At 39.4% G+C, this 26,391-nt stretch overlaps 1 protein-coding gene across 1 annotated transcript in view; it reads left to right on the forward strand.

Annotated features, from left to right (window-relative positions):
- The window catches only part of ZNF804A (zinc finger protein 804A), a 146,154-nt gene that overhangs the window by 92,750 nt on the left and 27,013 nt on the right, over positions 1-26,391 (forward strand). The window contains exon 2 of the mRNA XM_058028255.1: positions 19,282-19,425. Coding sequence (XP_057884238.1) covers positions 19,282-19,425 — 144 coding nt within the window. The remainder of the gene's footprint in view (positions 1-19,281; positions 19,426-26,391) is intronic.

Here is a 26,391-nt window from a genome sequence, read left to right on the forward strand (position 1 = left end):
TTGAAGGCAAATTGTCCTTTACTGTGTGTTTGTACAGTCCTGGTCCAGCAGATGGACCTTCCTGGCATACCATTGTTGCATCAATATAGATGTAAATTATTGTGTTTAAGGAAGTGGCTGAAGTAGGAAACTTTTCCTATGAAATCTCAGACAAAGTCAGCCCACAATGAATTTCAGCATTTGCCTTATGACATCCATTTAAGAAAGCTGATTTGCTTTCTGTGAACAGCTGTCAGAGATAAAACTGGCCCTTTATCTCTCAGCTGATACGAAGCTTCATTCTAATACAAAAACCATATGAATATTATGATTATACAGAAGCAAATAACTGAAAAAAAATTTCCCATCTTCTTTGGAAGGAAGGGAAAAGAAATTCTAGGTTTTGAGAAGTGGGTCTGGTGGAAGAGGTGTCTGTGCTGATGGAAGGGGGTTGGAATGAGATGATGTTTAAGGTCTATTCCAACACAAACCATTTTCTCATTCTAAATTGTGCCATGTTTGTGTTGTTTTCATTAGTCTCAATTTTCATTTATTTTAGTTGTTCAGATTGCACCTAGAAAATCACATAAACTGTTTAAGCCAGCAGGGTTACCTTCCTGTTCCTGTGAAATAAAGGCAGAGTAAAAGGCTGAACTGAGGGAGGAAGGTGGAAGTTGCTTGGGAAGCAACAGGCAGTGCTGCAGTGGAATAAAAGATAGGGCTTTGTTGGTATGGTCTGTTTGGCTATATGGATTTATAAATTCATTGAGGAAAGGTTCAAATCCTCTTCCAAGCTGGTGCTTCAGAGGAGAGTGGCTGGTGTGTTGGTGGGTGGGTGCCTGAGGGTGCTCTGTCTCTGGGTTTCTCAGGGCCCTTTGGAGGCTCATTTCTAGGAATCCTATTATATGTTGAGGCCTGTTGATTTGCAGTGCCATTCTGATTCTCAGGCAGATGTAATTGAATGTAGCATCTCCTGCACTATTTTCTGCCTTTACTCCTTGTGGTGGTGCTCCTTGGAAGTGTTGGGATAAGGGAGAAAGAAAAGGGACAACAAATTATCCATTTCCTTTTGCCAGTCGTTAATTTTATCTTCTCAGGTTTGGCTCCATCAGCTGTAATTTGATTGTCATGCAGCATCTCAAAACCTGTTTGCTTTGGAGTAACAAATGCTCTTACAGTAAACTATTCCTTTGGATTGAGCTTTCAAGGTGCTTGCTCAGCCTCTCTTGAGCTTTGGTTATAAATACAAATCCTGAATCAATGTCCAAGGTGAGCAGCAGTTTCTGAAGAGAGAGTGTGGCTGTCTGAGGCAAATAGCCCAAGCTGATTATGTGCATCACTTTGTTCCACTGCACTTGACCCTGACACATTTTGGAGCAGGCAGGTCCTCCTTATTTCATCAGTGCCATAGTTAAAGACAGTGGCCTGTCATCTTGTTCCCTGCTGAGGTCAAACACCTCAAATGGAGGGGGACATCAGCATGATCAGATCTAAATTGCTTGCTGCATCAGTTTCTAGCTGTGTTGTAGTTTAATATCAAAGCTCCTGGTTTCCTTGCAGGTGTAAAAGACACATGTGGTGTCGGGGGAATGAGGGGAATAAAACGGTGAGGAGTTAAGGTTTCAGCCAGATGATTATTTATCTGAATTTCCAGACCAGGGAGAGCTGGGCAGGCATGGATTGCAGAGCTCTGCCATTTGTTGACTGAATTCACTGGTTTAGAATAGAGTTGTTTTAACAAGTTTTTTGAAAGAAGTGTTGGCGATGCAGTAATACAAGCGTCAAGTAATTCAATACGTCTGTGGAAACCCAAAATACCTCTTCAGAAATATTTCAGAAAAATTATGTTACATCATTTAAAATAGACTGTGGAGCAAGTTCCATGATCATATTCCAGGATTCTTGGTCCACACAGAAATCTGCTGAACAATACCAGTTACAACTTTTTTCTGACTATTGCCTGGTGGTACATTTGCATATGATGTCAAAGTTCCCAAAACTGCAGCTCTTGCCCCAAATATGTAATATCACATTTTAAACAATAAAAGGGGCTGCATTTTGAGTCTTAAGGTTGCCCTCAGAAAGGGCTAAACTCACTTAAGTCTTGTCTTGTTTGCTGTTTTTGTGAGCATCACATTACAGGAGACTATAATTGACCAAAAAGCTGCTCATATGTTAGGGCTGGACAGTCTTACAGAAATCAAATGTTTTGCTCCAGATACTTCCTTCATATCTAGACAAAGAAATCAGCAAAAATTGTTCTTGAAAATGGGAATATCATCTGTAGGTCCCTGAGACTGAGCTTTCACATCTTCACTAACTTCAAGGTCTCAGCTTTCCTCGAGAGATCTGGTTCTAACAGGTTGGATTCTATAATTTAGAAAAAAAAAAAATCTTCCCAATATAAAAGCCATGCAAACTTCTAAACAGAATTTCGTACATACAGAGCTGAGAAGAAAATGCAAACATTGTAAGTTTGGTAATTCAACACATCCTGTTGATGGAGAGTTTAGAGGGATTTTTTTTTTGCTTTGATGTATTACTGATTTTATCAGCCCTGATCAAATCTGTGATTTATATGCTAAAGAAAGTTTGTATCTGTAGTTCATCAGCACTTTTCTTTCCCTAAGTCAGTCTGTTCTCTTTTATTGAGAAGCTTTTCTTTGCCATTAAAAATGGACGGAATCTGTGCTCTGCCAAACAATTGGAATAAGAGGTGGCTGAATGAACAGCCCTTAGTTCTCCCCTGTTACCTGGATATGAATGGCAAGGAAAAAATCAGCTTCAATGGGCTTCAGAAAGGTGTGAAATGAGAGAAGAATGATTTCCAGGAGACCTCCTTCATTGGGTTGGTTTGTGTTTCAGAAAAGCTGCCTGAGAGCCCACCCCTGTACAGGCTCTGGTAAGGCAGCTCCTTTTTGTGCTTTAATTAGTGGAAAGGTAAACACTGTTTTCTAGGCAGGTTTTGGCAACTCCTCAGCCTTTCATTCACACTTGTTTTCAGTTGTCACTCCATAAGAGAGCTGCAGTGTGCTTGGGGCTCTTTTAGAACCTTGACAGAAAAAGTAGCTGATGTCCCAAGCATGGCAATCCTCCGAGCCATGCTGTAGGAAAAGGCTTTTTGCCTTTCACATCTACCTTAAATAGCTGAATCAAAGGGCGGGGATCTGCTGGGAGCCATTGCTTCAGCACCAGTACATGAGGCTTCATTACTGCCCTTGAATTTTTCCAGGTTCAAATAATTTGTCTAGGTGCTCTTACACTTCATATTTACATATTTTAAATAAGGAAATCTGTTCATCCTGAATATATCACTTATAATCAACTCTTGCTAATATATGTAATTCATACAACCTGGAGTAAGTCCAATCTGAAGTGCAGTCTTTAAAATGATGTTGAAATGAAATCTGTGAAATTGCTTTTCCATGATGAATGCAGGCATGGATGATTTCTTTTTAAGATCAAGATAAAATTAAGGTTGTTACTTGTGTTCACTCTGCTGTTTTCATACTAGAACCCATGAAAAGACCACACGGTAATCAATGCTGGAGTCAGCTCTTGCTTAAGTGTAGCTTTTGCAGTACATCTTTAGTACTGAAATGAATGCAGTACATCTTTCAGGTCTGAAATGAAACCATCTGAAGCAAGTCTCATTTTGTGTGGCATTTAACAAGTGTGAGATGATAATTGCTGTCACTGAAGCATGACTGCTTTTGTAATGAATACTCGCTGCCAGCGGTCAGAGTACGTAGCTCTGTGTGTGTAATGCAACATGCTTTAATCTTAAAATAATTAGTAAATTTGCAGTTGAATTTATTGTTCAATGAAGTTCTATTTCACAGAGGTTCTGCCTTCTACAGTCAAATGATCAATGTTTGCTTTTAATTAGGTAGCACTGGAGAGATCCTTGTACACCTTTTTCTGTAATGGCATTGTGCTTCCAAATAGTTATGTGGATAATCAAATCTGGAGAGCACGGGTTTAAATTGGGTAGTGGAGTGCTGGCCCTGCACATCACGTTTTCTCCCCTGTGCTGTTCAGTCAAATCCATGTTATCTGATTTTTACAGTGGCTCTCTTGTATTTAGGTGGGATTGTTTGACTCCTTCACCTTTCCATTGATCTTGCCCACGGACGATACTGGTGTCACCTTTCTGCTCGTGTATAAGTCAATACCTTCAGCAGTAGATTAAGAGCTACTCCCCTCTGGCTGGAAAAAAAAATAAGAAAAATTAAGTACAAGAGGCTGGTTTTGCCTTCTGGTGCTCCTGTGCAGCAGCAGAGCTGGTGGGATGCTCGTCGCTGTGTGCGAGGGCTGCAGGAAAGTTGTCAGCTTTCTCCTGACATTAATAAATGCCAGCATGCATGCCGTGATCCTCTGTTCAAAAATGCTTCCCCCAAACTCAACCTTAGTGCTGAAACACTAAAATGCAAAATTTAGAAGTACAAATGTGTATCTACATACATAAAATCTTGTACATGTGTCACTTTTGGAGAAGGAACAAGACTTGAAAGTCTAAAGTTTTGTCATCATTATATAATCATAGATTTTTTTTAACATTATTTTACTGTTTCAGAGGTAGGAACCCAAACCATAACATAGTAATGAATCATAACTATTAGTGTAATAAAATATTAAAAAAAACCTGCAACAGAACCTTCTCAATATAAGATAATTGAAGTGAGGAATGAAATCCCCTGTTTTGTAGGACAGAAGTGTTATTTATGTTTTTTTTTCCCAAGAACATTCCTGGCTGTCCTTCTGATGTGGTCAGCTGCCCAAAATAAAGACTGAATCAACTAATACTGGTGTCAGGGAGCTCTGAAATTATGCAAGCAGGCATTTCAATATTAAGAATTTGCATTTTTACTTTGAACTGTTGAACTGTTTTGTCTACTACTTCTCTTTGTGACTCTATTACTTCTAAAAGCTATTTAAAAATGCTTTGTTTAACAATTATTGATATGAAATAGAGAATAGTATGATTAGAATCAGGTAGGGAGGGGAGAAAGTATTTATTAATGGAAAAAGTAAAAGCTGCTAGTAAATATCTTACCTATTTATGAGAGAAAATAGTGTAGGAAAGCTTTTTTAAAAGTCAGTGAACTTGTTCTGTTCTCATTGCCTTTAAAATTAAGTGTGCAAGGTGAAGATTAAAAACTGTATGTTCAGTGGCTGAATTGCTCTTTAAAGCAGAAGTCAAACACTGGCCCCAGAAAGAGAAAGGACTGAAAACTTTTTGGCTTTTTCCTCCCAATTCTGTAAATCTGAGGAATTGTTTTTCACAGCAGTTAATTTCATACCCACCTCCCTTGGCAAGGTGCCTCCAGAAAGGAAGCAGTCTCTATGTAGAAAATGTAGAGAATGTATATATACCATTTACAGAATCTTTAAAGGTGAGTCTCCTATGGTTAGTGCTTGACAATTCCTAAAGGAAAATGTGTAACCCATCCATGTCATGCTGTAGCACAGGGCTTTGCCTGTGTTACACCAGGTAGAAATTCTTCCTTCCTTCCTTTCCTGTCAGAACGACTGAGTTGGCCAAAGAGAGGCTTTCCTTTAATAAAGGTAAAAATCAATACTTCAACAGCTTTCTTGAAAGGACTGAACAGAATTATTTTAAAAACCCAAAGTGGTGACCACCATCACAGCTTCTCTGTTTGCATCTCTTGCTCTCTTGTGATTATTGAGCTGGAAATCCCAGTTTTCTTTTTTTTTTTTTTTTTTTGTGCTGAGGACACAGTAATGAAAAAAAGTTTCAAAAATCTCACAAATTCAGGGTGCAGAAAAAATTATTATAATCAACAGCTGTGTCTCACATTCACAAGGAAAGAGTCCAAATGAAAGCAGGATTCTGCTGAGCATTGATTCTTTCAGCTTCTTTTTGAGGACACAAATTGTCATTCACTGTCTGCTAAAATCCCTGTTTTTCTACTATTGTTGTTAAGGCATTTTTTAAAAGACAAGATTGCTAACAGCTGCAGCACCTGTTAAATTTTCATGTCAACATTAAAGAGATGACTAATTCATTAATCTAGTTTAGATTAGAATGACCTTTTCTTTTCTTTGTATTAAACTCCCTTTCCTGAAAAATTAGTGTTTTTCTCCAGGTCGCTTGTATTGATTACTAGTGCTGGTATTTATTCATAATTAGATGTACAGTAGGCAAGAAAGCCATTTTTTAAAGCTTGATCTAAAGCCTTCTGGTGTTTTTATTTCACTCTCTTTTCATAATAAACCTTATTAAAGGCCTGTAAATAGAGGGAGTGTACTTTCTAAAGAGCTGTAAGAAAATTAAATGGACCCAACTGGCTTTCAGAATTTTGGGCTAACCATATCCAAAGTGGGGTGGCTGATACAGGAGTGCAGTCAGTCATTTTGCTGGGTCCTTGGACAGTCTATGTGAAAATGCAGCTTTGATCACAGTATCTGCACAAACTCCAGCCAAGAACCAGCTTTGTTCTGATTTTTGATGTTAAAATTACAACTTTCTCTTCAGGAAAGTAATTATTTCTTTTTTATCCCCCCTTTTCTCTTTTTTTTTTTTTTCTTTTTTTTTTTTTTTTTTTTGATGTTACATGAGAGAGACTCGAGCAGCCAAATATTAGAAAGATTAGAAAGAAGCAATTTGGCTTAGAAAGAACTCTATAGATTGTGGAGGGTGACAGGAGCTGTCAGTATTGATTTTCTGCCACTTTCCTGTTTGACCTTTTGGATTGCAGCGGGCGCTCTTAAGAGGATTTAGCTTGTACCAAATTAAAGATATCACAGAACAATTGCTGACTCATATTGTGGAAGCTGGCTGAGCTCTGCTGCCATCAGTGCAGGGCCATGGTCATTACTTGATTTAATGTGCTCTTGTGGATCAAGTTGTTTGCAAAGCTGCTTATGAAAACAAGGTTGATGATGTTAAATGAAGTTGCCACCTGCTTTATTCTCACACACATGCATGTGTGTATTTAAACATACTGTTGTAGGCTTCTGCATGTGAAATTTGACATGCAAACCGATGAAAATATACATCAAAAACTCAGATAAAACAGTGCTTTAAATATGCATCTATAAAAGCGTCATTTGCGTCGTTGAGGATGAAATTGAGACAAAAAACCCCAAGTGCTTTGTCTTCACGTTACACCTCCTGGCAGCAACTTGACACGAAACTTCAATGTGAGCATCCTCCTCTGAGTACCTTCCACTCTGTTTGGAGGAAATAGATTGCTTGTCTGGAGTAGTTCAAATACTTTAATCTCATTTAATATTCATGAAGCGTTTTGCTATATGATTGAATTCAGTTTGTGGAAATAGTTATTTTTTTCACTGGATGCCCAAAACGCATAGAATGAATGTGGAAAATAATAAACAGGTGAATTCTTTTTAGTTGTTAGGACAATTCTAAGAAGCAACATGTTAGTATGCAGGTTTTTGTTTGGTAAACTGTGCACTAGGTTAATGTATTTTAAAATAGCACAGGAATATTGATCTGGAAGAGCTATCTGTGCTGAGTGTTTCTTTTAAAAACCAAATTGAAGTGGTTATTTGTATTCAATCTGCTATTTTCATACTAAAACCCATGAAAAGACCTCATGGTAATCAGCTGTAGGAGTCAGCTATTGCAGAAATGTGGCTTTTGCAGTACATCCTGCCCTGCGTGTGTGCATCTCAATGTATACACGAAATGGCAAACCCATGTCAGCCTCAATTAACAGAGAGGCAAAGAACTCAGGAGTTTATGTATATTTCAATAAAGTAGGGTCTAATGGAAAAGAAAAACAGGCTACACTCTGAAGATGCTGCTCATTAATATTGTAGGGTCCACAGCTGAGTCTCAAGCCCAGAGGAAGTCAGCCTGTGCTGCGGTTGCTCTGCTCTGCTGAAGAACCAAGTCTAAGATCCCAAGACCTTTAAGCTTTGGGCATACATGTATTTCTGTCCATTCACTGTTTTCAGTAGGCAGTGCTAAGCTCTGGATCCAGGCTGTCAGGTTGTTTCTTTTATAAATAGCCATATTGTGTTGATATAAAACGTTGTTGGTTTACTACTAACTGTGGCTAAGCTGGAGTACTGTTCGTGTGACTCCTGCATCAGCCTCCATGCAGGTATGCAGGGGGATACACCATGGGTAAATGAAGGTGGTACACACTGTAATCTTATCCCCCAACGAGCTGCAGCTGAACCAATTGCTAAAGATTAGGATGTTAACAAGCCACAGCTGTAGCCAATAAGAAGAGTGTCATAGAAGAGTGGATTGGTGGGAACTGCAGTCAGCTGGCTGCTGTGAGGATGAGGAAGAGTCAGTGCCCAGAGGAGCTGGCTATGAGAAACAAAGGAGGTACGAAACTCTGGCAATATGGAACCTTTGCAGTGTAATGACAATAGAACTGTTGCATTATATATGACAACACAGATACTCTTGCTTTGTAACAAAGATGGTGATGAGGTTTAGAAATGCTAATTTTGCATACATTCCACTGATGAGTCCTGCTGTGCATCCAAGCAGTTTCCATGGTGTGGGGCATTTGTCTGCTGTTTGTTTCTTCAAGGCAACTGGAGTTTATTTTGACTAAAAAGAGAGAACTTTTGATGTGGCAGGTGCGGCTTAGGGCCAAGGAAGAACTGAATAATGCAAGGATATGAAGTGTTTGTTTGCAATAAATTGGTTTCTGTTACCAAATGCCTTGAGCTCACCACCAGTGCTGGCATCTCCTCTGTATGCATTTGTGTCTGGTGTGTTGAGCCATCCTTTCTCCCTTCCAGTCTCTTTTTCTACTTCTGTCAGAGAATCCTTGAGCTTGTGGTCATGCTGCTGTAACTGCTGAGCAGTTCACAGCCATTTAGCAAGTTCTTTGTGAAAATTGGAAAATAAAGATCTTTGGATCTGTAGTTTTATGGAGACCTAAAAGAGCAGAGATTTTTTTTTCCTATAGAGCACATGGTATTAGGAGGCCTTGATTTTAGTTTTTTGATAACTTTAATAATTTCTTTTGGACCTTTTGCTTTTGTTGTTGGCTTTGATTTCCCCTGTAAAAGGTTGGTTGCTCTTGGCCATCTCTCTCAGCTGTTCCACATCTCATACAACCTTCCTGTTGTTTGCTCTGGCATGGTGAAATGGAACTTAACTGGTTATATGAATTGATTCAGATTTTAAGAAAAATTTTTCCCCCTATTTTTAACCTAGATCATCTTGCTGGTTTATTTAGTTAAATGTGTGCTCCTGCAATCAAGTGTGCTGGCACTGAGCAGGAGTAGCCAGGCACAAAGAAGAGGAGGAGGTACCTGTAGAGTACCACTTCAGTTTCTGGTGACTGAAACTGTCTTTTTTACCCTGTTCAGAGTCCCTAAAGCAAAAGGAATCTGTGGGCACTTCTCTAATGGAAATGATCAGTAAGGTACATGGAATATTTGGAGTTTCAGACTGGACCTGATAGGTTTTGCAATGTCCCGGTGTCTGGGAAAAGCCGACGCGAGTGGATTAGCTCTGCTCACAGAGGGTTTGTGGTTTAGCATCTCCTCCTTTAATAGCTGGTCTGAGCCCTGCAGTGTGTGACAGATTGGCAGAAATAGTCCCTCAGACTTTACTCGGATCTCAGGCTCTAGTCTGGTCCTGAGCTTTTGTCAGTGTGTATTGAAAATGTATTTAAAACCCAATTTTGTTGGCTGACAGCGTGACAAGATGTCATTCCCTGCATTTTTTCCCAACTTCAGGGACTTTTTTGACAGTGTTCAGTGCAGAAAAAAAGGACAGGACAGTGTGACTCAGGGTGAGTCTAAATGCATCATTTATGCTAACATGTGAGCTTTAGTGGGATATTTTTGAGGAAGCTCTGGCTATTTTGTGGATGCAGCTCATTTTCCCTGCACTTGTCAGAATGTAGTTAATGATCAGTGCTCAATGATCATGGGCACTGCTCCATCTCCCTGCGTTGTCTCCTACTGCTGGCACCAAAGCCACTCCCAGCATGGCCACAGTGCTGGTACTTTTTTAAGGGTCTCCTTGGAAGTGTCATTGGTGGCAGTGGCCAGTCATTTTTAGGTATTTTCTATCAGTTTGTGTACGCCTACGGGATGTCAGGCACTGGAGTTTGGCTGTCCTTGTGGCAGGGCTGGCTGCTATTGAATGCTTGCCTGAGTAGTAGACAGCAAATAGATCAATCAAAGTGCTATTTTATGCCTTTTCTGTTTCTCACACTGTCAGCTGCAGAAGTGTTGGCCTAACCATGTATCTTGACACGTGGCTGTACCACAGTCCTTTATATTCTCCTAGTTTGCTAACACAAAAATGAAAAGTATCAAATCAAATTTTTTTCTTCTTCCCTGTGGCCGGAAGGTGGAGTGAACTTCTTGCTTTTAGGCGTGTATGAACCTTAGGTGGTATTTCCTCTTAAGCCTCCATTATCTTTTTCTTTTACTGAAATTTTTGACTATCAGCTATCTGGCCATATGGCCTCAAGTCTTCAAACTGAAGTATTAGCATTGACATAAAATACCTATTTTCATGAATTGCGTCTATTCAAACAAGTTCTCATACAGGTGAGGGTCACAATGATAAATGCTTAGTTTGCCATTTGTTTCTTACACAGAGACAAACTCATTAAAACTCGCTGGGAACAGATATTTCCCATGAGTTGTTAGCTGCTGTATTTAGCATAGAGGCAGCTGCTACAGCAGCAGCTGCACTTCCTCCAATATCCTTTCATTTCTCCTTTTTTTTATTTTTTCAACCTGAGATGATTCAGATGTTTGCAATATTTTTTATTGTGTTTTCAGAGGGAAGGAAGAGCCGGCCCATCTCATCTCAAAGCTGCTGTGTCTCAGGCTGCCACAAGGTCACTCCTAATTTAGCTAGCACAGATCTGCCCGGGTAAATCAGGACCCCTGCAGGGCTCTTCTCATTGTTTGGCAGCTTAAAAAACAATCTCAGGAATGAAAGAACAGGATCTTCAAAATCTCTTTGTGTATTTGCAAAGCACACTTCTTACAGTCTCATTTCTCTTTGCCGAGGTAGTGTTGCTGCCTTTTCACTTAGACCAACGTCCTCATCACGCTCAAATACTGATTGTGAATAGGATTTTGAATCAACTCAAGAGTAGAATAAATCTTTAGAAGGATTTTTTTCAAGGACTGTTCTCTATGGCAAATTTAAACTTAATCCCATTTCCCATTAGGGCAAACTTTTTCACTGGGCTTCTGAGCAAAAAGAACTATTTGCATTATTTAATGATGCCAAAAGGAGTGATGCTTTTTTTTTCCTTTCTTTTTTTTTTTTTTTTTTTAGATGCAGTGTTGTTCTGACTGTGATAACACTGAGAGGATTAATTTTAGGAAAATAAATATTTATTGCATCATAACACAAATCTTAAGCTCATACATATTCATAACTAGACAACTGGAGGCGATCAGGAGAGTAATTCCTAGTGGGCTTTGGGGTTTGATGGTGTGGGACTTTTTTTTTTAACTCGAAGTTCCAAGCCTGTACTGTGTATTGTGTTTAATACCCAGATGCCTGTGTAGGATGTGGTTCTTTCCAGTGGGATGAACCCATACACACCATCAGCTCTGTGTCTCAGTGGCTGGGCAGGGAATGTATGAACCTGTGCTCATGGCACACACCGTAGGGCCAGCCCTGATGGATCCCCAAAGCTGGAGAAAGACAGTAAATTTGCATGGAAAGACTTAATGGTCTGGAAAGCAATAATAAAATAGAACCACAAAAAGGGTCTGTAAAGAAAAGTCACTGAGCCTTCAGCAGGGATTCCCAGGAGTGCTGAGTTCAGTGGGGCTCCATCCATCGCTCCCAACTATTTTATTTTGTCTGTGAAAACATCATTGATTAAATGTAAAATATCACTTGAAATGTCCTCAATAGGAGAAATGTAATGCTTGCATTTTTGAGAAGTTGTTTTGTATTTTAAGAACGATATATCAGATTTTTTTAAAAGGAGAACACATTGCAGTTTTAACCAGTCACGGAGAAATTGTATTCTTCAAGGGAATGAAATGAGACAGAAACATCTTTATTTCAATTCATGCATTATATTAATTTTGGCTTTCTTTAAAAACAAAAACTTTAAAAAATATAAGAGAAATATAAGAAAAAATTGTTTTGAAAGCTTAGTAAGAGAAAAAATCACTACATGCTAAAAATCTTGTAGAAAAGAAAATTATTACAATCAAGCATGACATGCCAAATCGAGGAAAGCTGAATGCAATAGTCACCAAGAACTCTCATCCTGAAAATATAATTATGCAAAATTTCAGGTGTGAGCTGTACCCTAGGCCAATCACATGCTCCAAATTAAATCTATTTAGTATGGGGTCAAATTTTCTGTTTCCCTGATGCCTTGCCCAACTGGCAATTTTTCCTAGACCAAAAACTAACTTCACCAACTCATTAGAGCTCGAAGAGCTCTAGAGCAACTTTTTAATACAAATTAATAGCAGCCAGTCAATTGGCAGTCAGTTAACCTATGGGAAAATAAAGAAACAACTTGCCTTTAGCCCTGTCCTTTGCCCTTCCTCAGGGCAAAGGGAATGAAAAATGTGGTCGTAACCCTTGGGTTGAGGGCTGCCAGGCACAAGCACTGACATCTGTTCCAGCACTTGGTGTTTGGGCTCAGGAGGGGCTTTCAGCCCATCTCCAGGGCTGTGAGCTCTGCAGGGTTCAAGGGCACTCACTCCACTCAGTTCAGTTGTGCCAATGGAAGAATCAGAGGAACTTGATTTTCCCAAGGAGTGTAATTATGTTAGACACTCACCTGTCAATTGGATTAAGTCAAGTAGCTGTGAAAAATCTTCAGACATCTACGTGCCTCCTACAAGGAAATTAAAAGCCAAAATGTTTTAAATCCCAGGGTGTTTTAAAATCAAAATTCTGCTCTAATTCAAGTAAGTGACTGGACTATTTAATGGAGAGGAGTAAAGGAGATGAATACCAGGCCGCTTCTTCCCATGCTTATCATTCAGCAGTGATGAACATTCAGTGAAGATGATATCCAGAGCTAAACCATCTCTTTCCTTTCCATAGCAAAGCCTCCTTCAGTTCCACTCTGTCAAAAGATTAGATGGTAGAGATGTGGTTGATAATTTTCTCTTCCACATAACTAGACCTGTGTTTTTCCATAAGCGCTGATAAAGAGCTCCTTCTTAGTACAGCCTCCCAGGCACAAGTGTGTGGCCAGCACTCTCACTTTGCAAGTGCCTGCTCTGCCTGAAAGTAGGTTTTACAAAGCACCAGAATAAATAAATAATTCTACAGGCCTCTGCCCACCAGTTAGTTTTAATGGCAGAAAAAACCAATCAAGTGATTTTATGAGTCCCAGTTAAAAGTAATTATGCACTATAAGTGCTTTAAGTGAGTAAATGAGACAGGCAAGTCTGGTAACGAGTTGCTGCCTCAAATGTGAGCTTCCTTTGCAGTAAATTCAGTCTCACCATGGCAGGGCAGTGTTGTGCACTGAGTCCAGCCCTGGCCCTGCTCTCATCTGTCTCACTCCATTTGGAGCAGGGGCTGTGGGATCCAGCTCTTGGCATTGGTAGGTGTGTGCCTGGCAAATGTGGTGTTGCAAAATCAGGATGACTTTAGCAAGCAAACAGCACTAATGGGAATAAATTTTGCTGTTTCATTCTAATTTCACAGTGTTATTTATCCCAATGCTGGGGTGTTTATCCAAACATGAAGTGCTGTCTGTGTGTTTATTGGGAAGCTGAGAAATCATAAGTTTTATAACAATTTGCACGTCTCCAATGGCGTTTTCAAGTGTGCGTTTTCAGCAGAATACTGATGAGCTCTCCTGTATGTGATAAGTGTTTTGGTTGGAACTGGGTGTCTGCAGGTTGTCTTGAAGCAAAAATCCAAGGTAGTGTGGAGTTTATTCAGCCTCTGATGTTTAATTAATATTAAGTACCACTCCTTCCTGGGGCCCATCCCCATCCAGTGCAGTGGGGTCACTGCTGGAAACACCTTTGCCCAAAAGCAGAATGTCAAAAGGGATCAAGGCAGTGCTGTTTGTGGCCTTGTGAGCTGCAGTTTGCTATCACCTCCTAAAACTAATGGCAAAGTTTCAGCTAAGGTAATCAAAAAGACTTGAGAATTTTCATGCTAATTATTTTCCCAGACAGCTGTCAGTCTCCTTCCTGAAACTCCCTCTGCACTGCTTGGAGATGAATTTGTCAGGATCAATGAATAATTTGATCCATGTCTCTAACTGCATTTTGCTTTGGTCTCCCTGCCTTGATAAGGACAAGAACCTTATAAATAATTAGATTTGTTACTAGACTGTACTAATATTATTAATGTACTCTAATTTTTTATTTATTCCTTCAAGTACGTCAGTGGGTGATGGATAGAGTGCTTACATGAGGAAAGAAAGTGCTATGCAAAGATATTAAAAAAATTCTATATACCAAGTAATACCAAGATTGATAGTAGAGGAGATGTTAGTAAGTTGTACCTTTTATTCCACAAAATCTGCTGTCTTTATAATACTAAGTAAATCTACCATAAATTAAGGAATCTTTTGTTAATTGTGCTCATGGATGTCACAGTTAATTAACTATAGGAAAGTGTGCTCTTAAATTGTGGCTGATTTTTTTTTTGTAACAATATATTTTTAGGGTTTTTTATGTAAATATAGCTAATGCAGAGTTTTATCAAATCAAGAGTATCAGTTTGTTGGGTTTTTTTGGTTTTTTTTTGGAAATGTCTAAACAACAATTTTGCTCTTTTGTTTAGTTATTGTAACAGGAAAAAATGCTTAAAGTATTTTTTGTGAAACAAGGTTACACTGGAACATCTGTCAGGTGTAATGGGCTCTAATCCAGAGGATCAGACCAGAGCAGCCTAATCCTCTCTGGGATGACTATACCAGTAAATTATCCTGAAGAAGGGCTTTATTTCTATAATACATTTTGCTTTGCACTGACTGCAGGCCTGACCCTTTTAAGTCTACAGTAAATGCAGAACAGCCTACTGCAATAAAAGGAGCTCACATTTATTGTAAAGTAAGAATATTCACACTAGTAATCACCATGGAATAGATAACGTATTATAATTTCACATTCTTCCCTTTTTTTGTGTCTAGCTGACCTTTCTGCAGATAGTAAAGTGTGAGCCTGAAGTGCACTCCATAAAAATATCCCCATGGCTGAGGCATCCAGTGAGCTCTCCAAAGTTATCTGTGTAGAGTTCAGCACTCCTGTAGCATTCTTTCTTTCTTTCTCTCTCCTGTAATGGGAGCACAAAGTCCAGTCTGGTTTGTGACAGCCCCTCTGTGAATAAAGCCTGCTTTTAATCCAATTTATCAGATGTTTGCAGTGGCATTTGCATAGGCTTAAGGCTTTGGAGGATGGAGAAGATGGATTTAGAGAAATAAAGCTAGCTGATAGATGGGATCACTTATTAGAGATCTTTCATATAAATTATGAAAAATAGCTACAGTGAATTATAGCTGTAGGCTTTCAGATAATAAGCCTTTCAGGAAAAAAATAATGAAACTAAGTGACACTCAGTTCTGAGTTTTATTACCAGGCTGAATCGAAATTCAGAATTCTTTTAAAACTTTCAGGACAGTTTGCAAATCTTGATGAAAATGAAACTAAGCTTGATCATATCTAACCAGTTTGAGATTTTTGGCTGCTACTTTACTCCAGGAATATTCCTCTCCAGTAAGTTTCCAGGTTGTTTCTGTCTGCAGTCCATTGCCTGCTGCTCTCAAGGTCCAGGGACTGTAATTTGTTCCTGTCACTTTTTGGACAGTTATCCCTCATCAATATGAGCAGGGACAGGGAAAGCCTCCTCTGCCAAGGCAGCACTCCTTGCAAAATGGACAGGAACAGCCTGGCAGTCAAAGAGCAGCAGCCTCTATTCTCCTGTTTCCAGCTTCTGCTTGATGCCTCAGGTTTTAGCTTTTATATTTTCATATTCTGTGCTGCTTTAGTGTGTAGTTCTGAGCTCCATATTAGGGGATGGTGAGCTCTATTCACAGAGCAGGGAGACAAAACAATTCCTTCTCCAGCTGGGGACCAAGGACAAATGACCCAAATCTCAGGCCTGAGAGCATAAACAATGGGAACTGAAGAGATAAAAACAAGCAGGATGGGACTTCATAACCTAAAACTGGAATTGGGCAATTAAATCTTAATATGGAGATAGACCAGAACTTATAAAAGTGAGAGACCCTATGACCAGGTGTCCATTTTGTGACTGTCTTGGGTCCATCTTGGGTGCAGCCCTGGCTGAGCTCTTGGGCTGCCCAAGGTGGATCCATTGAGGCCTTTTAATAAATCCCTACTCTATTCTTTAACTCTGCCTAGTCTCAGTTCTAGGTCAGCCTGCACAAGGCATCATGCCCATCCTTGAAACCAGACCTTCCCCACTCCCAGTGACTCTGGGCTTTGCTCACTGCCAGCAGCAGGAGCAGTGGGCTCAGTCCCAGCCTGGCCCAGGGGATCCCAGTGACAGAGAATCTCCTGAACACCATCCTTCAAGGGTGTTCTTAAGGGGGTTTTTGTGTGTGTGCGTGTGAAATGTAACAGGCTGAAGCCTTGAGCTTTGTCTTTCTGCCCCTGGAGAAATGGGGAAATTTAAAATTGGATGAAGTTTAGTAGCTGCATAGGAACATCTGCCAGCAAAATATTATACAGCAGCAAAGGATGTGGATGATAAAGGAGTTGTATAAACGTGTTTAGTGCTGTGTCATGATTTTAAAAAAAATCTGAAAGGGAGAGAGTAGAAAACAGAGACTAAGAGAGGATTAGTGCATGGCGCTGTGTGTAGCATATTCTTGGATCTTTTGGAGACTGTGGAAAGAATAAGCAGAGGTGATGAAGTGTAAGGAATTCACGAGTAAAGCAGAACTAAGTCCTTCAGGGAGCAATACCTGAGAGAAGGTGTGCTAGGGCTCCATGTACTTAACAATGACCCAGTCAAAGGGAATAAGAGCTAAGTGTTGATGACCTTTTCCAATATGCAACAGCTGAAACCAGCAGAATGCAGGTGCAGAGCAAAGGGAGTGATGCTGAGAGTCACTTTCCTTGGTTGTACAGATCAAAATCTTGCGCAGATTTAAAATGTTGAGCCAATACAGCCATTCATATGTTCCCAAGGTCAGGTACTTCTGGTTCTTGTCATTTAGAAGTCCCTTTTCCATGCATGATTGAGCCCCATTATTGTGTTCCACTCCATCTACTTGCATTTAATTTAGGTCTGTTGCCATTCTTCACTTACCTTTGGAAATTTGATGTACTATTGTAATGTAAATTAACCCTGTGCCCAAAAAAAAAACCCCAGCTGAAGGAATTTAGTGATAGAAACCCCAAGATCCTTTGCAGTAAAGTTTTCCATGGATTTGCACTATCCCAGCCTCATTAATATGCATTGGCATGCCAAATGTAATTGCATTCAGGTTAGGTTTTGCTATGAAAAAAGTATATTTTTTTTCAAAAATGGTGCTTTAAGTCAAGGACATCACCAGTGAAGTTACATAACTTTATTCAAGGTATTTCACAACGTTAGTAAGTCTTACAAAAGCTTGCTTGAGGGTTAACCAACAGCATGATGTAAGATCTTGATGAAAAATTATTCTTCAATTCAATGTTCTTGACTTAGGATCCATCACATTGACTCTCCATATACATATATATATATATATATATGATGTAGTATTCAAGAGTTCTGATAATTCCCACGAATGCAGATGTCCTCCCTTTGTAGACTGCAAGAATTACTTTTAAAGTGTTTCAAGGAAGTGTTATCTCCTTAGGGTCTCCATGCTGTTTCCACTGCTTTTCATACATAGCATCCTGGTAATACCTGAAGTGGTAGAAAACCTGTATTTTTTGCTAGTTGATACCAAGAGCTAAATACAGAGTTTCCAGGTGAAATTTCCATAGCGCATAAATGGTATTTTCAAGTGAGTAAAGTATTGCTGTTTCTTGAAATAAAATGCTAACTCAGTTTGGGTTTAAATGGAGCAGATTTTGTGAAACACCACTGTAGAAAAGTGTTAGGAATGTGTGAATTTGTCATGTGTCAGCCAATATTCAAAACACCACTCTGAAGTGACTTGCGCAATTCTATTAATGGACAAAATTTTGGTGAGGGAGTATTTCAGTTTGGGTATGAATCAACAGTGTTTGCTAGCAGTCCAATCATGCTGAATTATAGTTAAAGTGCTACTTTAAATAATAAGTACTTTCTGGATATAATTTTAATTTTATGACTACTGTTCCTCTCTCTCTCGAATAAACAGCATTGTTATAAAAATATTCTAATCTGATAAACATAAATTTTCCATTTCAAAGTCCCCAAAATACATTGGAAGTATATGAGTCGTCAGCTGTGAATACTGCAACCAAATACAGTCTTTTTCCCCAAATAACTCAATTTTGGATGTTCTGATTACAAGATTGTAAAGTAGGTGTTACAATATCTACCTGAACCAAAGAATTCACAGTGAAGAAACTCTGAGAAACAAATCCAAGGGGGTTATTCTGTTAAACAGTGTTTGACCTGTTTGGGATTTTGGCCTGAGATTCCATCATGACACTGAGGTTACACATGCTCAGTGTTCAGCTGGTATTACACTAATCTGACATGACAGACCATTTCCATGCTCTTTCACAACAGGCCCCCATTACCACCAATGCATTTAGGGAATTAAAAAGCCTTGTATGTAATTTTCTCATAAATGGTAAGCAGAGTTGTATGTGGTGCATTGGCTGATGTATGGTAAACAGAAGTGTGTGTGTGTGTGTCTTGATATGGGATGGCAAACACAAAGGGATGAAGATATTAATTACATCTCAGCTGTGAAAGTGTTCCTCATGTTTCATATCTACAGGCATTCAAGAAGGACCTAGTAATTTCTTGAATTTTGTTGGGTTTCTTTTATTATTTTTGTTTTAGTAAGCTAAACTTTCTTGTAAAAACCTTATAACTAAATTATTGCCATTTCTATCTTCATGCTTATTGGGTAAATTACTGAGGAGTGAGGCTTGGATCAAAATGAACTTGAAAACAGCCTTCAGCATGATAAATATTTGTATTTAAATAGAACCCAGGGAAATCCTTCAGGCCTCTGACAGAGCCCTGAAGGGGAGCTGGCAACTCTATAGCAAACTGAAGTGTGCAAATGTTCATCCTCACAGCAGATCCAGTAAATATGTGCAGTGTAACACAGCAAATATGGGAAGGCTTTTAGTTACAGAGGTGTGTAAATGTTTACAAATATGATTAACTGCAGAGCCCAAAATCCATTGGCAGCATCAAAGGCAAAACTAAAATTACTTTTTCCTGCCCCCCTCCAGGATTATGCTGAAAAGAAAAACACGATAGCAAAAGCTCTGGAAGATCTGAAAGCCAACTTCTACTGTGAACTCTGTGACAAGCAGTACTATAAACACCAGGAGTTTGACAATCACATCAACTCTTATGATCATGCTCACAAGCAGGTAAGGGAAATCTGCTCACTGCTTCAGCTTAGGAATAATGAAATAAAATGTCCTTCATACAGGCTGGGAAATCATATTTGATTACAATTGCAGATTCTGGAAAGCAAAATACACTGTTTTCTCAGAAACAAATCTTACCGTGGAGATTTTACAGTCAAAAAATTCTGAGGTGGGAAGAAAAAGAAATTTGAACAGTTTAATATTGAAGAGGAGCAGGGAATGGTGAATAACAGTGAATAATATGATTAGAATTGTAAATGTACAGTTTCCCTCTTACCAGTTTAATTTTTCAGGTAAATGCTGTGGTATACTTCCAATGTGACTTACTGGGGAAATATTTGTTGTAACAGATGTGCATAAGAAACTTGACATGCTCTTTGGTAAACTTTCTTTTTAGTGCAGATACAGTTCTGAAATGGGCCATGACTACTTAAATTAGTGCAGGTACAGTTCAGAAATGAGCTATGATTTTATTTCAATGCACTGTATTAAAACCAAGTGTGTCAATGAAAGGTTTCTGTGTGTTAGCTCTAAAGCATCAGTATTTATGTTTCTGTCACCACATTGTATCACTTCACCTCCAAGCTGTGTGTCTCTCTTTGGTGAGATAAAAGCAGTGCTTCCACAGAATGAGAGAGGCAATGCATCCCAGGGCAACATTCTGATCTGCAGAGGGGTTAAATCTATTTAATTCAAAAGGAAAGACAAGGCAGCTTGACTCCCCTGGAGTGATGTGTAATGATAGTGTAAAGATATGTAATAACTCTACAGAAAATTCCTACATAGGCCACTCAGCTGGTAATTATTCTGTACCTTTTCTCTTGTTTTTTTTAAATCTGGTGAAATCCTATGGCAGTGTGTCTGGATTGATTGCTTCTATTCTAATTGAATCTCCCTTTTTCCTGTTCTTCTGCTCAGGGTGAGCAGACTATATGTTTTATATCTGTATTATATAGAATAATGATTTGCTTTTCTTTAGCACCAGTCCTTGAAACTTTTTTCTCTCTCTCTCACTGTTGTTTTTATTTAGCCCATAATTTACACTGTCAATGTGAGTGTTAGATTTAGTTTGGAGAGCTGTGAAGATGTGGACCTCAGCAGCAACAGCAATCTGTGAGAAGCTGGAGGGAAAGATACATATATTAGATGAGAAATTAGCTTCATTGCATCCTGTAGCTGTTTATTGTGAGTTTTAGTTAAAGTACAGCTGGAATTGATGCTTCACGTGTTATATTCACACAGCAGCAGGTCATTGATGGATGGCAGGAAAAGAGAAGTTATGGGCAGAGTTTTCCCCACTTGACCTCACTTAGGATTTATATTTATTAATTTTTTTAGTGCTGTGAAGCACTTTGAAATAATGAGAACCTGCAGGCTGCAGTCCTTGTTCCTCCATTCAGTATTGATGAAAAATTGATTTTGAAGCTGAGGTCAGGTGTGAGATTGAACAGTGTTTTGAACAGAGATTGAACAGTTTTATTTTTTCCAGTGTTTCACATTGAAATTCTGGTTTTCTCGTGGCTTTGGGCAGGAGAGGGTGGGCACTGCACCAGCCCCTGATGGAGCCTGGCAGATCCCGCCTCTCCATCTTTCCTGCAGGGAGTCTGTGTGTCTGTCTTTGCATGTGGCTCTGTGGATGTGTTTGGTAAAACACAGGAAGCCATCCCCTTCCTCTGTTCAACATTCTCTAGTCTAATATCCCTGCTAGGAAATAAAAAAAATGCAGTTTTCAAGCAGAAAAAATTGTATGGATGCTTGTCTGCCCAAAGATTTTAACTGATGTTACTGGCAAATAAAACCTTGGATTCCTGAGATAAAATGTTGAGGTGAATTCTCCTGGAATATATTTTTTGTGGTGGTTTTTATTAGTGCTATAAAGAAAAAAGATTCCTCTTCCCATATTTTAGGTGTAAAAGCATATGCTGCAGCTCAGGCTCACTCTGATTAGCTCTGTTTTCAAGAACTTCACACCAAATGCTTTTTTTGGGGCAGTTTTAGTAAGCCTGCTGGAGACATGTGCAGGTGCTACTGTTCAATGCTCTGATTTTGTCCTGAGACTGCCTACACCCAATGGCAGAAGTTTTCCAGCAGTTTAGCAGAGGTGACAGGAACTAGAAATCTGCCTTTGGATTCTGCTTCCTATTTTTTCTTTCCTTTTTCTCTTCTATCACACCTTTCTGCAATAATGGACAGGTAAGGGAGGTACTGTAGTACAAAGAGTTTCCCAGTACCCGAGGACAGTTGTGCAGCCACTTTGGTTTCAGTGATCCCAGCAACCCAAGAGTGGTTTTTGTGTGATGAAATGGATGAAAGCTCTGCCTAAACCTGAGCTCACCCCAGCTTTTCAGAAAAGCCATATTTAATCCTAATTGTGCAGTCTGTTCTCACACCATCCTGGCCATGGGAGGGTTTGGCAGAGAACATGTTCCTAACAGCTTCTGTACCTCAATTCTATTGTAGAAGACATTCTTTCCATCCAGTCAAATGTTGCTAGCACACAAAATTTGCAGGATTTAAACCAGGAGATTTGTTATGTGGGTTTCTTCCATTGGTTGCGAAGCCTTGTGCTGTCACTGTTGGTTGTGTTTTTACTTGTTGTGTCTTAACAGCTTCTGAACACCCACTCTGAGGTAGCATGAGCACCTTCTGAGCAGCCCAGAAAGAAAGAACAGAGCTCAGGCAAAGGCAATTTTATTTCCTAGGACCTGAAGGGGTTTAGTGTCTCAAGAGCCCCACTGCCTCTGTTAGTGCTTTCCTGTCCTGAGCTTTTACAGTATTGTTTGGAGAGCACATCTGCAGCCTTTATGAAACACTCCAGCAGCAGCAACTTGCAAGCAGTCAGTGGTAATAGAGAAAAATGAACTCTCTGCTTTGCTTTGAAGGATCAGACAAAGAAAAAACACCCCTAGCAAAATAAAATGGTGATGTCTATGAAAGCAGCAACGTTCTGAGCTCAATACAGAGTGATCAGTAACTAAGGCAGAGCTGCTATCATTCACTGTAGTAATGAGGGATTGCTGTTTGATAGCCTAAACCCACAGAATGTGGGATTTGAGACCCATGCCAGGGCAGATGTGTATGGCTCTCTTCAGCATCTCCTCCATCTCTGGAAGGAGTTCTGAAGTGCTGAAAACCCCTGCATTGAGACACTGAGGGTTTGATAAATGCAGCTGAGCATTAAACCCTGAGGCTCTGAGCGACCTCCCTGCCACAGCTGCTTGGGCTTGGTGACCTGTGCTGTCCTGGGCAAGAAATGTGTGCCACACAGCTCAGTCCCCTGTGCCAGCCATTCCTCCAGAGGCTTTTGTCACTACAGGAACAAAGGGGGTTTCAAAGTCTCCATCCCAGAACTTCTGATTAATCACCCAACACCACGGCAGCACACCCAAGCTTGGTGTTCTCTGCCCTCCCAGGAGGGCTCCTGCAAATACCAAACAACAACAATAACAGCAAAAGCTGTGATGGAAAATAAATAGCCCTAATGTATTTGCATCTACAGATGAAAATACAATCAATTAAGTAAATTATAAGCAGGAATTTTTCCCCACAGAACCTTAGGTCATTTCTCAAACTGTTTCTCTCGGGGTGAAAATGATCACTGTGCTCTACAAATGTATTTAAAATTGTACACAGGGAATAATGCACAAATTATGCAGGAAGACTAAATTAGTACTTGTCCCCTTTCCCTATTCCAGACACAGATTTCTCCTGTCCACATTTTTCTCCTCTCTTTACATCTTTTTTTTCGCACATTTTTTGGCATCAGTGCCAAATAAGCTGGAGATAATCTTTATTCACAGTAGAGAATTTCAATCTATAGTCAGTCAAAAGTCCAAACTTGAATAATTTTCATGTGTTTGAATAAATATTTTGTGGAATATGGATGGAGAACAAGAAGTTTGGAAGTGGAAAGTTGTGATTAGACATAACAATAATATAACCCCATACTTTTACTAAACCTGCACCTCCTATGAGTTACAAGGCATGCAAGGTATAAATTAAAAGCAATATAGCACATTTGGGATGCCCCTATTCCCAGCAAAGATAATTGGATGTTAGCAGTTGTTTGAGCTTGCAGTTTGAAAACAAAGCAAGGAATCCTTGCAGTCATCATTACAGCTCTTTTTAAAAGCTCTCAGTGCAGTGTTATTCCCTGTGAAAGAGAAAATCCCCATCTCTTTTCCTTGGCTGGCACCTGCAGAGGGGGCACTGCAGTGATCTGCAGCTCCTGGCACAGCCCAGGAGTTTGTGTCTGTGTGCAGGGAACGGCCAAGCACTGAGAGTGATACAGGAATGGAGATGAGCTCCTCACTGAGAGCCAGCAGTATTTGATGCTGTGTTTCCTCAGGCCTGCTTTGTGCAGGTTAGCTCTCCCTGGGGCTTTTGGAATTGGGCTGAGCCAGAGGCAACGTGTTGTATGCAATTTCTGAAATGTGGAAATAACAATTCTCAAAACACCCTGTTGTCTTCTAGAGCACTATGCCCAGAGCTTTGGTGTAGCGCAGGATAAAAGCTGAAGAGTTTCAAGAATTTCTTGTAGGTTTGCTTCATGAGCAAAAAGAAAAAGCAAGGTGTTGTGTGCCAGATTTCAGGCTAATGTTCACTAATAAGAGATTTCCTGCAATAACCCTGCTGCTCTTGGATCAGGGAAGTGCCTTGCATGGCTGAGGGGTGGCTGCATTTCTGCAGGGACACTGAGGGAAGGGCAGCAGGATGCAGGTGCAGTCCCAGAGAGCATGACCCTGGCAGGGAGGCACTTGCAGTGCCATTTGTTTTCATTCCTGGCAGCTGAATTTTCTGGAATGAAGAAATTTTATATTCCTTCCCTTACTTTATCATGTTTTTCATGTTAGAGAGCTGCATCTTGGTGTGTCCTTGTGGGCAGGCAGTCATAACTATCCAAGCATAGAAGAAATTCAAACATTCTGTGTTTGAATCGATCCTGTGTACTCCTTCCTTAGTGTTATTGCTTTCCCAGAATGTAACTTGGCATGTCTCCCTGTATTTCTTTATTTTCCCCCCACTCAGGAAAACATACTCATCTTTGTAGCCTTTCTAAATATTAAGGGAACACAAACAAATGTTCAGCTGTGCATTCCTATACATAGATGTTTTTGTAATGCACATACAGCCATGAAATGAGCGCCCCTCATACACTCTGCTCTATCACTCTATTGGTTTGATTTTTATTTTTTTTTTGTTCATTAAGATGGATCTTTAGTGGCTGGATTGGTGGTTCTTTGGGGTTTTTGAGTTTTTTTTTTTAAAGTGAAAAGCTTTCTTTTAAGTTTTAAGCACTTGTGCTGGCATTAATGCTAATAATGGTCACCACCAGGTCTATTAATTATAGCTCAGCACTGCTGGGAGCACTGGAGCTGAGCTTTGTGATAGACTTATGCTGCCTTTTTCAACTCCTTTAAATAATGAAAACAAACAAAAAGCCTTCTGCTGTTAGTGTGAAGGGAAAGGCAGAAGTGCCAACATGACAGGAGCCCTCTGGGCCATGAGGAAATTGAAGATCCCACTCCTCTGGGATGTGGGATGTGTCCAGAGCGCACAGCGGGACTCTTTATTCCACTTTACAGAATGCATTTTAAAATTAAATAGTTAAGTTCTGTTCTTCATGAATATTTCAGCATATTTAGAGAGAAACTTCACACACTCTTTCCTGGATAAAAGAATTTTTTGTTTTTATTTTACCTATAAAATTTAATTCCAGCATTGGCTTCTTGATGGGTATCAGTGTAACAGAGTAGTTAGGCATTCTTTACCTCCAAACTTGTACTGATGGGTTAGATGAGGATATTTTTGAATAAAGTATTAATCCGGCAAAATCCAATTTTGTTGCCAATGAGTGTTCTGTTTTCTCATTACCAGAAAAAAAAAAAAAGACATATCACGATGTCCCTGACACAGTAATTAGAACAGAAAAGAATACTGTGTAACTTCTTCTGTTTTCATGTTTGGGAAATTTGATTCTGTAATAATGTTTGATTAACTAATTGACTTATTTTTTTTTTTCTGAAGAAGTGTTTTTAGAGCAAACACAATTACAGCAGAGGAGTAGATACCCCATCTGTCCCACTAATAGCCTGCAAACAGAATATTAACCCCATGCACTGACACTACTGATTCCATCAGGAGCCTGTTTTTTACTCCAGGAGGAGCCTTACTCAGTGGCAAAATAAGAAACTTAGTATTTATCCTCAGTTCTTTATTTTTTTTCTGGTTTTGAATTATTGCAGCCTTCTCATTTCTGTCCTTTTCAATATCCAGATCAGCCCGATAACCCAATAAATCACTAACATTAAATTCTCATGCAAAAAAATTTACAGGTTTTTTTTTTTTTCGGCTGCACATTGCTCATTTATTTTCCAAATCTAGATTGTCAGTTCAGCGAGGGGAAAAAAATTACAGCACAAATGCAAAGCAGGAGGGAGGGACAGGAAGAAACATTGGTTGCTCCATACATCCTGAATGTTCCTTTCCCTGGCACGTGTTTGTACTGCTGTGGGGTTCATCCTTTTATTTCAAACTCTATTAATATATTTCAGTCCAACTTGGTCTTTTTAAATCAGTTCATGAAAATGACTTCATACAAGTGAGAAAAACTTGGGGCTAATTTTTAAACTTTGCTTTACCATATCAGAATCAGTTTTCTGCTCTTTGGCCAGCACTATTGCAAAAGTACTGGGTTTTTGTTCATCATATAAGATAAGAATGGATACAATAATTAGGGCTTGAAGATAGGAAAACATACAGTTTTTTAGTTCATGATTCTGATTGTAATGCACCTTTTGACATACAGTGTTTTGATGGGGAGAAATGATTAAAAACTTGTACAAGCATGGAGATCAGATGATGGTTTACCTATCACACACTCAGTTGTATCAGGCAATAGATCAGCTAAGCAATTACCTACAAGAAAAATACTGCTTTTTATTTCTCTTTATGCTTTAACAGAGT

The sequence above is a fragment of the Melospiza georgiana genome, chromosome 7, assembly GCF_028018845.1.
Source record: "Melospiza georgiana isolate bMelGeo1 chromosome 7, bMelGeo1.pri, whole genome shotgun sequence".
Lineage (NCBI taxonomy): Eukaryota > Metazoa > Chordata > Aves > Passeriformes > Passerellidae > Melospiza > Melospiza georgiana.